This window comes from Oryctolagus cuniculus, chromosome 3, assembly GCF_964237555.1.
Source record: "Oryctolagus cuniculus chromosome 3, mOryCun1.1, whole genome shotgun sequence".
Classification (NCBI taxonomy): domain Eukaryota; kingdom Metazoa; phylum Chordata; class Mammalia; order Lagomorpha; family Leporidae; genus Oryctolagus; species Oryctolagus cuniculus.
The window spans coordinates 145,189,539-145,203,302 of record NC_091434.1 but is presented as its reverse complement, the minus strand read 5'-3'; the positions used below and the strand labels follow the sequence as shown (position 1 = coordinate 145,203,302).

Genomic DNA, 13,764 nt, shown 5'->3' with positions numbered 1-13,764 from the left:
GTGTTGTTGGTCATTCATAATTCCTTTCAGAGGAAAAATGGGCCCGGGAGAGGGGAGGCACAATGACAGCCTGTTAGGGAGGTGTCTGAGAGGGCAGGCCTTGGGGTACTGAACAATTCAGCGATTCTACAACCAAAGCACAGAACAGTCAGCCATCAACAACAAAACACAGGAAAATCACAATCAGTTCCTGGAACTCCTAGTTCACTTAGAACCAGGTAATACAAATAATTAGAAATTCTTAATTCTACATTATATTTTGAATATAATACAGTTACTTGCCTTGATATTTTTAATAATAACAATTAAATTTTTTTGTCTAGTTTATTTGAAAGAGACAAAGACAGAGACATATAGAGACATATATAGAGAGAGCGAGCTCCCATCTGCTGGTTCACTCCCCAATGCCAGAGAGCCAGGAAAGTCAGTCCAGGTCTCTCACCTGGGTGGCAGGGGCTAAACCATTTGAGCTGTCGCCTGCTGCTTCTCAGGGTCTGCATTAGCAGAAAGCTGGGTTCTATTCTATATTTGAATATTGCTGGCCCTGTGAATATAATATGAATGCGTCAATGGAAGGTGTCTGTGAACTGAATTGTGAAGTCCCTTTAGGAAATAGTTTGTGTACCATTCTCCTCCCTGTGCAATACCCACCTGTTTGTCATCCACTCAAACAGCTTTGGAGTTATTTTTGCTTTCTTAAGAGGGGTTTGCATTCCTCTGACTCAGATTACTGGGGTATCAATTTGCATTCCTCTGACTCAGATCGCTGGGGTATCAAAGGCTTCTTTTTTTTTTAAAATTTATGACAGGTAGAGTTATAGACAGTGAGAGAGAGAGACAGAGAAAGGTCTTCCTTCTGTTGGTTCACCCCCCAAATGGCCACTATAGCTGGCGCTGTGCCAATCCATAGCCAGGGGCCAGGTGCTTCTTCCTGGTCTCCCATGTGGGTGCAGGGGCCCAAGCACTTGGGCCATCCTCCACTGCCCTCCTGAGCCACAGCAGAGAGCTGGACTTGAAGAGGAGCAACCGGGACTAGAACCCAGCTACCATATGGGATCCTGGCACTGCAAGCTGAAGATTAACCAAGTGAGCCACGGTGCCAGCCCCTCAAAGCCTTCTTTACAAGGCAGAGGCTAGAGAAAACACTAGCTCATTACTCAAATGCAGGGAGTTTCTTCAAAATAAGTCCTTCATAAAAATAATATCCTGGAAATATTTAAGTTTTGCTACAAATTGTTTAATATTATTTATGTGAGAGTCTAGGAGAGATCACACAGTTGCTGGTCTACATCCAGGACTGGGCAAGGCCAAAACCAGGAGCCAGAAACTCAATCCAGGATTTCCCACGTGAGCAGCAAGAATCCACACACTTGCGCCATCACTGCTGCTTCTCAGGTGCGCATCAGCAGGAAGCTGTGACCAGGAGCAGAACAAGGACCTGAGCCCAGGCATTTTGATCTGGGATGTGGGTATCTCTCCTTGTATCTTAACTGCTACATCAAACACCTGCCCAACTACAGGTTTTTTTAATGATTGCTATTCTTAAGGAGCTACCAGAAATCATTTCAGTGCACTTTTAAGGTTAGTCACAGCACTTGAGAAGTATTAAGCATCTAATAAATTCTCACAGTTAATAACTTTTAAGTCCTGAATAGGATTGTCCAAGAATGCACAGCCTTTTATGTGGTAAAATTCTGTAGTGTTTCAATACAAAAATAATGTACCTTCCAACTTTATCTCAGTAAGTGCTCAGGTATTAATAATATTACATTAGCATTAATTTGTATTCACATAGCATAAATCATCCTATGACTATGTAAAACTAAGGATTTCATTTGCATATCAAATTAGAGAACGTTGGAATTTTAAGCAGGAACATCAAAATGAAAAATTCTCTCTGCCAATGTACTGCATCATCTTCATGTATCATCTAATTTAATGGAAATTGCCTTAGAGTTCTTATCAAACAAGAACCCCAACTGTCAAGCTCATAAAATAAAATATTTTCACAGATGTTGAACCAACGTGTAAGTTGAAAAGTGCCATGTAACTGTGAGTCCTTCTATTGCTACAGAATACTTCCTCAGAACAAGTAATTTAGAAAGAGATGTCCAAGAGTGTATCAAGCAATTATAGAGAAGTAACTTTCTCCTTAAGTGTTCCATGATAAAAAATAAATTGAAAGGACTGAAAACTACATAGATACCAAGGAAACAAGGCCAGCAGCTGTTCCACACAGAGCTTTAGATTTTGTAAATGTTAACATAACTATTTTCTAGAATCTTCAAGTGGCCCATTGATATGAAATAAATTAGTGTTCCTGAAATATGAAGTTGAATTGAGTCCCCTGCATTTCTTTAATGGAGTATGGATCCCCCAGCGTAGGCATGAGTCTCATTGTCTATCCAGCACTTTCATCTCAGGTGAGTTTTATTATTCTCTATGAGATATCATAGAGCAGTAACTCACATATACTATATACTCATTTCAAGTGACATCATGATTAATATCAGCAACATAATATGTCTATTCTAGGAATGGAATTTATCTAATACCTTTATTAATTACATTGTGCAAAAATCAGAATTATCTAGCGGGCATTTGAACTTCCAAATGCATACACACACATACACACACACATTCAAAAAAGTAAATAATGGTATAATCATGGCTCTTTTATGGTTATAAGGACTTTTGATTCTGATTTTAATTATGAGCAGTTAAGGGATTTAGAAAGATCTCCATGCAGAGCCTTTGCGTCTCCAACCATTTACCCTGCTGTTCTCAGAACTGGGCACAAGTGAATGATTAGGTCATACCACTTTGCTGTGTCTGTGTAGTGATGACACAGATGCACCTGTTGACCCTCTCAAAAACAGCAGTTTTAAGAAGTTCTATCAAATCTGTCAAACATCTTGGAAAAATCCTATTCAATAGAATAGCTTAAATAAATTTCTACTCAGATTAAATCTTATTTTATGAGATCATATATATAGTAGCAGATGTCAAAAACTGCAATTTATTTCAAAGATAGTCACATGTTTATAGGATGAGCAAAGACATGTATCAAACTAGCTACAGAATGGTGGGTGTTTGACATAGCAGTTAACACACTGCTTGGGACCCCTGCACTCTAACTTCAAGTTCCTGGATTCGAATCTCAGTCCTGCTCTCAGTTCCAACTTCCAGCGAATGACACCCTGGGAGGCAACAAGTGATGGATCAAGTTGTTGAGTCCCTCACACCCATATGGGAGATTCAGATTGAGTTCTTGGTTCCTGCCTTCAACCTTGTCCAGCTACGGCTGTTGTGGGCATTTGAGGAGTAACAGATGGGAGATCTCTTTCTGTGTATGTGTGTGTGCCTTCTAAATAAATGACTAATTAATTTTGCAAAATAAGTAAACTAGTTGCAGAAGCATTATGAATTTTAACCTATCTTAGATTCTGTGATAATTTTTTCAAGAATTGTAAAAGGAAGATTATTTCATAATACTTTAATCAGAAACAAAGTGTGAATAATCTTGTGTGGTCTAATATTTAGCCAAGTATTTAACATAAACTCATAAAACTCAACAGCTTTGCCAACTGCCTAAAATAGAACTCAACTGTTTAGCAAACTGTTTAATATAAAACCAAAATACTCTGATGATTTGCAATATATTAATGCCACCGGCAATTTCACAAATGACCAAATGCTTAGCTGTCACTTTAAAGCCTGGTTTGTCAATGTTCACCTACAAAAATATCAATCATTTAAAAACTTTGCTTTTTAAACTTTAAGAATCCTAACTTAAACATCAGATTTAATGAATAGTTATTGCCCCCACTAATAAATTCATAAAATAAAAGCTCTTTTCCCAAAACAAGAAATGTAAATTCCATTTCACATCATTAAGTCTCCAGTTATTTTAGCTTTTCAGAGAATTATGGCATTCAAATATTTCTATTCCATTGATTTCTCTTATATTTGAACAATCCAAATATTCAGGCAGAAAGGATGCATGCTTTTCACAGAATGGCCACAACGAAGGTTTTGGCTTTGCTTTTGTATTTATAAACAAGGGAAAGACTTCAGTCAAATTGACAAGTAAATATTCTACTTTGGGTATCTACCAATTGTTTTAATAAGTTGGGACACTTCACATCGCTGTACAAGAAGATTTCAGTTAAAATTGAAATGAAAAGATGACGTTTAAAGAGATGCATGAAAAATAAATTATGACAATAATAGCAAAACAAATGTCACTTTTCTTGGAGCTTACATAATATCCAGGAAAATCAATACAAAAGCGAAACACTGGCCTTGGTCTGACTTACTGGGAAGCACTTCAGTTCAGTAACAGCAGATGTCATTAGAGAAATGTTCAGTGTTCCCTGGACCTATGACTCCTACATCAATCTGCACAGAAAAAAAAAAAAGCATTATTTATCAAGTAGGTCATAAATGAGAAGATTATAAATGTTCAGCCTAAGATAGACTTTGAGAATTCATTTTATCAACTTGAATAAAGGCTGAGTAATATTTGTCCTCCCTTCCTTAAATGAAAACTTGGCCTATTAAAGTGTGTTTATTGGAAGCTGTGTGATACGCTGACAGAACACTGGCTAAAGGTCAGGTTGACTCATTTCTACTGTGTACTAATTTGAATTTGGAAATAAACCACCTAATCCTCAAAGGCTCAGTTTCTCCACTTGCAAAATGGGTATGAGAGGTCTTCCAAAAAATTCATGACAAAGGCTTATTATGAAAAAAGTATATAAATCTCAAATATGTTTTGCACAAAGATAAATATCATTTAATGTCATTTTCCATGAACTTTCAAATCTTTGAGACAGAAGAAACAGACAGAGAAAAATAGAGAAAAGTTCCCATTCACCGGCTCACTCTTCGAATGCCCACAACTGAGTTGAGGCAGGAGCCAAGGGCCAGGACCTCAATCCAGGTCTGCCATACAGATGGCAGGAACCCAATTACTTGAGCCATCGCTGCTGCCTTACACTATCTGCAGTTAGACAGTAGGTAGCTAAGAATCAGATACCAGAGCCTAGGGTATTGAACTGTAAACTATTAGTCCCATTATATTATTTATCAGTTGTATGTATTTATCTGAGGAGGTGATTAGCTGCTTTATTAATAGTAATCAATGTATTATTTACAGGCTGCAGAGAAGCTGCGTCATCAGACAAAATCAGGACATAGCCAGGGTGATTGCTGGGCTTGCCTTTGCTCTGATTTTCCGATTTTCTATTTGGTGGGAAGCCATTCGCGACTTGCAGCAAATAAATGCATGGGTTCATATGAAATCAGCTGGTTGGCATTTATTATCCTAAACATATCTATTACTCGTGAAGTCTGTGCAACTTAGGTGCTTTTTGATACCTAATATCTTTGTCTTAAACTATTATGATAGCACTAAGATTTATTTGAGTTTAGTCTTTTCCTCATGGGCTATATAAGGAATTTATGTTTGCTGTACAGTCCATAACATGATTCAAATGTCTTGTTCATTCTTATTATTACTGTTATTCACTGGGGACTCCACTGCCAAAAACAAAACAATATGAAATTAACATGAGAGAAATATTTATTTTCTCCAAGGTAAAATATTTTGTCACCATGCCAAGAAGGTAAATAGTTATACAAAGTCACTTGCTATGCTTTGACTATGATATAGCTGAATTCTTATAGAACTTTAAACCCCAAAGTCACAAGTTAATGACCCCCAAAAATGTAGAAATTTGATCCAATGATGGTGTTCAGAGGAGGGACCCAGTGAAAGGTCATTAGCGTCACTGATGTGGTGCCATCACAGGGTAGTTCTTGTGAGAAGTTTCTTATAAAAACCAGAGTCTAGACCCAATGTCCCTTTCTGCTTCTAATTCACCATGTGATTTATTCTCCATGCTCGCTCCAACCCTACCATCCAGGACCCTCATCAGGGATCAAATAATGGGCCCATCCCATTATGAACTTCAACCTCCAGAGCTGTGAGCTACAGTAAACTGTTTTTTTTTTTTCTCCTTGATAATGCTGGTTGTCAATGGTGTTTCATTGTAGCAATGGAAAGTTGGCTAATTCAATACCTTAAAGAAAAAAACATTTGCTCACACTTTTAAGATTTGCATATGCAATGTGGCTAAAGGGAAAAAATTGATCAAAATGAAGGGAAATAGAGTAGTTGGGCATAAAAGCAGAGAAAAGGAAGCTCAAAAATATTGTTAGAAGTGCTGATTCAAGTCCTCCTCAGTGGAGAAAACCAAGGTATCATGGAATTTGATTACTAGGCTCTGTGTAGACACAACTTTGCACTCATTCAGTTACCTTTGTCCTGATTCCGTGATTAGTTATCCAGTAAGTTAGTGAAAAAGAAGCAGTTAGAACTGTGGAGGGTCTTACATGCTAAAATCCCACAGGAGGAGATCTGGGAAAAGGTTTGTTTCAAAATCTTACAAAGGATTTGAACCTACTGTTGTATACTTCACCATCATCTCACCAAAATCCACAAGTTAGTCCATCTTTTCTCATTCACAGTGTCACAGTTCTGTGCCAACAAGTGATTCATAATATGGTCATAATATATTCACACAATCAAATTAAGAATATGTTCAACACTCGGAATCCAGAATGGCAACACACACTATTGTCTGCCTAGAGAAAGAAAGATAGATTCAGAGTGAAGACCGTGCCAATCACTAATCAAAGTCTGAGAGCTAACTGTAGACGTTAGTTGTAGTTGAGGACTTTTGGTCTAAGTGAATAGATTTCTACCTGAGGAATGAACAACTTTTACAACATAGCTCTCATATCCACAGAACTTGTCATGGTGCCTATCACATAAGAAACGTCAACAAATAGTAACAGATGAATATGCCTTGAGTGAGGTGTTTAACAGCTCATCTGAAAAGTGAGAACAATGGTTACACCTCCCTTCTAAGTTCATGGTGAGGTGTATTGAATTCTATGATGAGGTATATTGAATTCATTCTAAGATGTTTAGACACCTAGAAAATAGTAAATTATTCTAAAGAGTGTTAAATTAGGATCAGTTCATTACAGTTGCTGATATGAAAATTAAGAGGAAATAAAAGTTATGGTCTGATATGTGTCCATTTCTGCAACATTTTCTATTTTGTGTAATTTCATTAAATGAATAAACTCTATTCTGCAAACTCTGAAAAAAATAAGGCTGCCATCATTGATTGACAAAATATATTTGACTAAAAATTTAAGTGCCTGAATACTTAATGTTTCCATAAGAATTTCACTGATTTTTGAAATTAAATTTCTTGGTTAATTTCCACATAATATAACCTTAAACTCAAAACTCTGTCCTCTGCCTCCTTTTATTTTGCATGTCTGAAACTGCAGAAACTTGGGTAGTTAGCAGCATTTATAATATTGATTGTTAATGTTAGATTTAAATTTGCAAACTATTGAACTCTTACCCATTGTCTTCAAAAGTGTGAGCATCTCTTCTTTCAATTTACTACTGCATGGGCTGGTTTTGCGTTGGTGCACATTCGAAGATACTTCAAAATGTTCACAGAAAATGCACTTAAAGATAAGTTTATTTTGGTGCAAAAATAATCTTGAAAACATGGTTTTTTCATAATGAACGTTTTTCATGGTGCTTGATTATCTTCCACAAATCAGCTGGTTGACATTTATGATCCCAAACCATTACTCTTGAAGTCTAGACCACTTGGGTGCTTTTTGATACTTAATATCTTGGTCTTAGACTGTTATGGTAGCCCCATAATTTATTTCTTTGTTAGTCTTTTCCTCATCAAATCTATCTTCTGCACTGTATTTAAAGTTACCTAACGCAACAACAAAAAGGCAGGAAAAAAAAAAAAAAGTAAATACCTACTGAAATTCTCCCACAGTCCTCCATGGACTGCAATATGAAATGTACATGTCTCATGGAACATGAAAGACTCTATCTATTTCTGATCAGTCACCCCGGGCTTACTCCTGAGTCCTGCTGTTTCAGATTACTTGCTGCCCCCTGCCCTCCCTATTCTATATGGGTATCTTGAGTCTATACTGTGTCCATCACACACCGCATCATGACCGTCACCATCCTCCTCATCATCAACACTACAACCACTAAATTACAAACTTCTTGGGGACACATATATGATAAGTGCTCAGTAAATATAATCAACCCTCTGTATCCACATCCGTAACTCAACCAAGCATTATCAGAAAATATTGAGAGGAAAACAATTGCTTCTCCACTAAATATGTAGACGTTCTTTCTTATCATTGTTCCCTACACAGTACACTGTAATGACTACTTACAATTACATTGCACTAGGTGTTACATACAATCTAGAGGTTATTTAAAGAATATGGCACAGATGTTTGGTACAGCAGTTAAGACATCAGTTGAGACACCTGCAACCCACATCAGGGAGCTTGCGTTCAAGTCCTGGCTTGGCTCCTGATTCCAGCTTCCTGCAGGTACTGAATCAAGTACTTGAATCCCTGTCACCCATGTGGGAGAGAGACCTGGAATGAATTTCAGCCTTCTGATTTTAGCGTGGCTTAGTCTCTGATGAGGGATTTGGGGAGTGAACACACCCACCCACTCTCTCTCTCTCTGTCTCTCTCTCTCTCTCTTCCCTCATCTTCCCCCCACCTCTCTCTTTCTGCCATTCAAATACATTTAATTAATTAGCTAATTTTTTAAAAAAGAAAGTAGAACAGAGAACATGGTAGGTTTCTTGCAAATACTCTGCCATCTTCATCTTACATAAGGGACTTGAGAATCTGCAGATTTTCTAACTTGAGAGAGTCCTGAAGCCAATCCTCTGTAAACACTGAGAGACAACTCTATATATGAAATGAATGATGAATGGGTGAATAAATGGATAATTGTTAGACCACACATCTCAATGTTTTTACCCTATTATTCAAATTTCCAAAAATATTAATTATTTAGTTTTCCAAACATGCCGTGTTCTCATATGCCTTGGTGTTTTTCAGATGCACATTGTGTAGCCTACTCCCCAGCTGAATTAATGCACAACCCTTGTATTTAGCAAGTTTTTATCACATATCTTTTATGTATGTGGCATGGGGCCAAAACCTGGGAATACAGGAGTTACTAACATATCAAGTTCTTACCCTAATGAAGATGCTACTCTATGAGAGCAATGGTGGAAATTAAATGTTAAAAAAAGTTAATTATCAATTGTGACCTTTACTAAGTAAAGAGAATGATGCTATAGGACATAAATGGAGGACAGAGAGAGAGAGAGAGAATTTACATGGATACCCCACGAGGCTTCTTCATGGAGGAGCTACTGGTGCTAACATCAGAAAGTTGAGAAAAGAAGCAGATTAAAAAAGAAATCTGTGTCACAGGAAGAAGAGACAACCTGGGCAAAAGTGCTGAGGCAGCAAAACATTCAGTTTATATTAAAGAAACTGAAATATCATTGAGATAAGACTGTATGGAAGGGAGGTAAGTGGTATGAAATAAACTTGGAAACCCAAGCAGGAACCAGGACAGCTACAACCTCGTAACTCATCAAGCACAGTTCGTATTTTATTCTAAGTTTGGAAAGAGGACATATTAAAAGGTTGTAAACAAGAAAGCAGCATAACATGGAATTTACCTAATTTCATTAAAACATTAAATGCAATACAATGAAACAAAATTCTGAGTGCCGTCAGAATCAAGTTTGAGTCTCTAAGAGTGGAGAGAAATGTTGGTGGCCTAGACAAGAGGTGAGGGGCTGGGAAGAACGGATGAATTAGAAGTTGAGGTCTTAGCAATAACTCCTAGTTTCCTTATTGAGCTATTGTCCCCAGTGATGCCTTTTACCAGAACACAAAATTAGGGGAATGTCCTGTTTTCAATCATGCTCTGTGAGTTTGTCTCATGATCCTGCAGGCTAATAAATATTCCTGTGTGCTCATATGTTATCTTGTATAGCAGAATATCTGTCGCATAATGACTTGCTTTTCTATCAGACAGCAAGCTCTTTGGAGATAGTGAACACATCTTTTTATCTTTTTTTTATAGATAGCATCTAGTACATAAAATGTAAACAATTATTTGAGTGAACAAATGAATGTAGAAAGAGCTAAGAGATCTGGCAAGATCAGGGTATCAGAATTACTGTAGCTTCCTGTATTCTTGCATTTCTGTTCCTCTAAAAGAACAGATATATACTTAGATTGAAAGCTTTTAAAGATAACACGTTTTACTACAGATCTAAACATTTAAATCTTCCAACTGCTCAACATCTGTGTGTGACTTATTTTACTCTAGACTGCATGAAGACAACATAAAAAGATGAAATTTCTCTTTTTGTGTGGTGACCAAAGTAGATTTATAATCAATCAAAAATTAAAAAAAGAATATGCCTTTTAAAAATATGGGAGCATCCATTTACTACTCAAAATGTTAACAGAAATTTTGGAGGAATTTTGTAAGATTATTACTCACTTGAATTTTTTTAAAGAATGTTTGATGTAGGTGGACAGAGATCAGAGAGGAAGAAATGGATTCACTGCTTTGAAGGAGTTACGTGCATCATATTTTGTGCTGCACTCAGTGCCTATGACATGGTCCTGGTGGAGGACGAAGAAGTGGTAAGTGAATGGAGAGCGAGGCCCAGGTGAAAAACCAACACTCGTGCTGTCCCTTAGTATTACCACATTTCTCAGCCCAGTGAAGGTAACCTGATAGTTGTTCCAGCTCCTTGTTTAGGGGGCCCAACGTTCATATTTTGCAAATAATAACCCTACCTGTGCTCATCTTTCATACCTACAGAACAGAATGCATGAAAGCCTCCACCTGTTCAACAGCATCTGCAACCATAAGTATTTTGCCACCACCTCCATTGTCTTGTTTCTCAATAAAAAAGATCTCTTTCAAGAAAAAGTCACCAAGGTGCATCTCAGCATCTGCTTCCCAGAATATACTGGTGAGATTCTTTCCCATTAGCTTGTAGCAATTAATTCTTGAACAGGTAGGTAGGTGGATAGATAATATTTATATATACTCAGTTTGTTGGGTGAATAATATACTCAGTTTGTTGCTATTTCTATGGCATTATGAGTTTTTGATGCAGAGTTTACACTTTAGCCACCAGAAGTCCTCAGTGGGTTAAGCATAATTCCCAGCACCAAGTAGATGCTACATAAATGCTGATAAATGACCCTTGACATTGTGATTTTGAAACAGAGCCCTTAGAACCTCAAATAGTAGCACACAAAGGAAAATCCTAAGACATATTGATACTATTTATTCTTTAAAATCTGTAATTATTATTTATTTCTTTATTTTTTTAATTGACAAGGGCCAAATACATTTGAAGATGCTGGAAACTACATCAAGAATCAGTTTCTGGACTTGAATTTAAAAAAAGAAGACAAGGAAATTTATTCCCACATGACCTGTGCTACTGATACACAAAATGTCAAGTTCGTGTTTGATGCAGTGACAGATATAATAATCAAAGAGAATCTGAAAGACTGTGGCCTCTTCTAATCAACCCTCTGCCTTCTACTCTTGCTGGAGTACTTCAGGATATAAAAAGGGCTGTGTTATTAGTTTGAATAGCTGGTAGCTTACCTAGAAATATAACTAGCATTATAAATCAAGATGTTTTCACACAAAAAATTTCCATGTGTTGTCATCTGTATCTGAATAAGTTTTAATTTCTCTGGGTTATGGACAATGGGGTTTTTTTATGTTCTTATGGCTTAAAACTGATATATTTTGGTAACTGAAATAGTATACATTAGTATCAGGGAATTTTCTTGGAAATAAACTCCTTCATGTGGCCTAATTTTAATCATAAAATAATGAAAATTCAGAGTACTCTGTATTATTTCTACTAGCCATATTTTGAAAGACTTTCACTTTTGCTGACAAATGTAATCATGTTTGTATGCAGGGACTATTAAAAATGGTTTGAGTCATTTTACTGGTCCATTGGCTCTGTTTTAAGCCATCCAAATGAAGTGCTCATTACACATATAGGCGAAATTGGGAAATTATATATGCAAATGAATACACACACTTCTATCCATTACCATTTTTGCTTAACAATCAGTAATGCTGAATTTATTTTCAGAGTTGAAAATTTTATTAATGCACCTCTTTGCACCATCCTTGTGGAAGAGGAGAGAAAGTAGATGGTCAAGTACACGCGGTAAAGCTCTGTAAGCTCCATGATTGTCCTCAGAGGAGTATACATTTCCCATGTTCTATTTCAGGGTGGCACAGAACACTGTTACGGTGGTGGTCACATGGGCTTTAGGACAATTCTAGACAGCAAGAGGGAAAAATTATGTCTCAGTGCTAATAGGCTTTTATGCTTTGTAATTAAGGAGAAATTAGGGACAAGCAGGTAGGGGGACTTCAGAAGAGAAAGACTGAGCTTCTCCACTCATACTGTATGATCTAATCACTCTAAATAGCATTTCGTGTTCTAGTGGTCAAAGCCTGCTTGTAAAAAGCTCAACTGATGCTTTACAAACCAAAGATGGCTTTTTTTTTCTTTTTTTAGAAAAATGTAATACACACAGAGACACACACTCACTACACTCCTAGAGTGTATCTCAAAAAATTTTTATCTTTCTTTATCAGTTAGAATATTAGTTCAGTGCAAAAAATTTACAGACTCTCAAAAGGGATTTAGCTGGGCTTTTACAAGCCAGGTGAGATGCAAGGAGCATAAATTAGGCAGTTCACCAGTCTTCAATTCAATTTAGGTAACTCTGTCTCTCCAAGTGTTGCTGCTGCTTTGTTCTCGGATGTGTTTCCATTCTCAGTACCTAAGCATGATGGTAACTCAAGAAGTCATCATGAATAGAGTGCCAGGCTTTGCACATGTGTGCACGTGCACACCACACACACACACACACACACACACACACACCACAAGGAAGTTTTCAATAAATGCAATCAAGTAAAAAATAAATTACACTTAAAAATTTGAGATCCCTTTGCAGAATGTAAATTATTAAGGAGTCCAAGAGATTAAGTACAAGTAGCATGAGCAATCATTTAGTCCAGCCATCTAGTGAAATTGTTGGCAAAGACCCAATAAATATGACAATGATATTGATACAGCATTTTGCTAGGAGATATTCAATGTTATGAGATTTTAAATTAAGAATACAGATACTATAATTTCACACATTTCTTTGTATTTTTATTCTTTTACCCTACTTTAAACTGTTATCCATGTCAATGTGAGGAATTTACAGAAAGTAGAAATATTACTTGAGATATTAATATTATTAACAATTGCTAAATTAGTCATTTTTCTGATTTAGGGTTCCTCTTTTAGATGACACCAGTGGAAAGGTTGGGCCCAGAAATGATTCAATTTTCCATAGACTTTCCATAGACTCAGGATGGGCCTTTGGTGTAGCAGCTGGGATGTTTTTGTTCTATATTGGAGTACCTGGGTCAAGCTCTTGCTCTGCTCCCAATTCCAGCTTCCTGCCAGTGCACACCTAGGAAGCAGCAGCTGATGGCACAAGTACTGGGTCCCTGAAATTCACATACATGGATGACCTGGACTGAGTTTTGACTCCAAGCTTTGGTCTGCCACAGACTTGGAGCAAACCCGTGGATGGAATCAATCAATCAATCTCTCTCTCTCTCTCTCTCTCTCTCTCTCTGTTTGTGTGCTTCTCTGCTTTCCAAATGTATTTATATATATTATATATACATATATATCTCATTTTGACTTGTGCAAAAAAACAATAGGCATAAATATTTGTTTA

General features: G+C 36.9%; 1 protein-coding gene across 5 annotated transcripts in view; it reads left to right on the top strand.

Annotated features, from left to right (window-relative positions):
• GNAT3 (G protein subunit alpha transducin 3) overlaps positions 1 to 11,946 on the top strand; it is a 75,566-nt gene extending 63,620 nt beyond the window's left edge. For all 5 annotated transcript variants that reach the window (XM_051848882.2, XM_070071244.1, XM_070071242.1 and 2 more), the window contains 3 exons: positions 10,482 to 10,611; positions 10,793 to 10,946; positions 11,322 to 11,946. In XM_051848882.2, coding sequence (XP_051704842.1) covers positions 10,482 to 10,611; positions 10,793 to 10,946; positions 11,322 to 11,512 — 475 coding nt within the window. In that variant the 3' untranslated portion in view covers positions 11,513 to 11,946. The remainder of the gene's footprint in view (positions 1 to 10,481; positions 10,612 to 10,792; positions 10,947 to 11,321) is intronic.
• Positions 11,947 to 13,764: the final 1,818 nt, after the last annotated feature.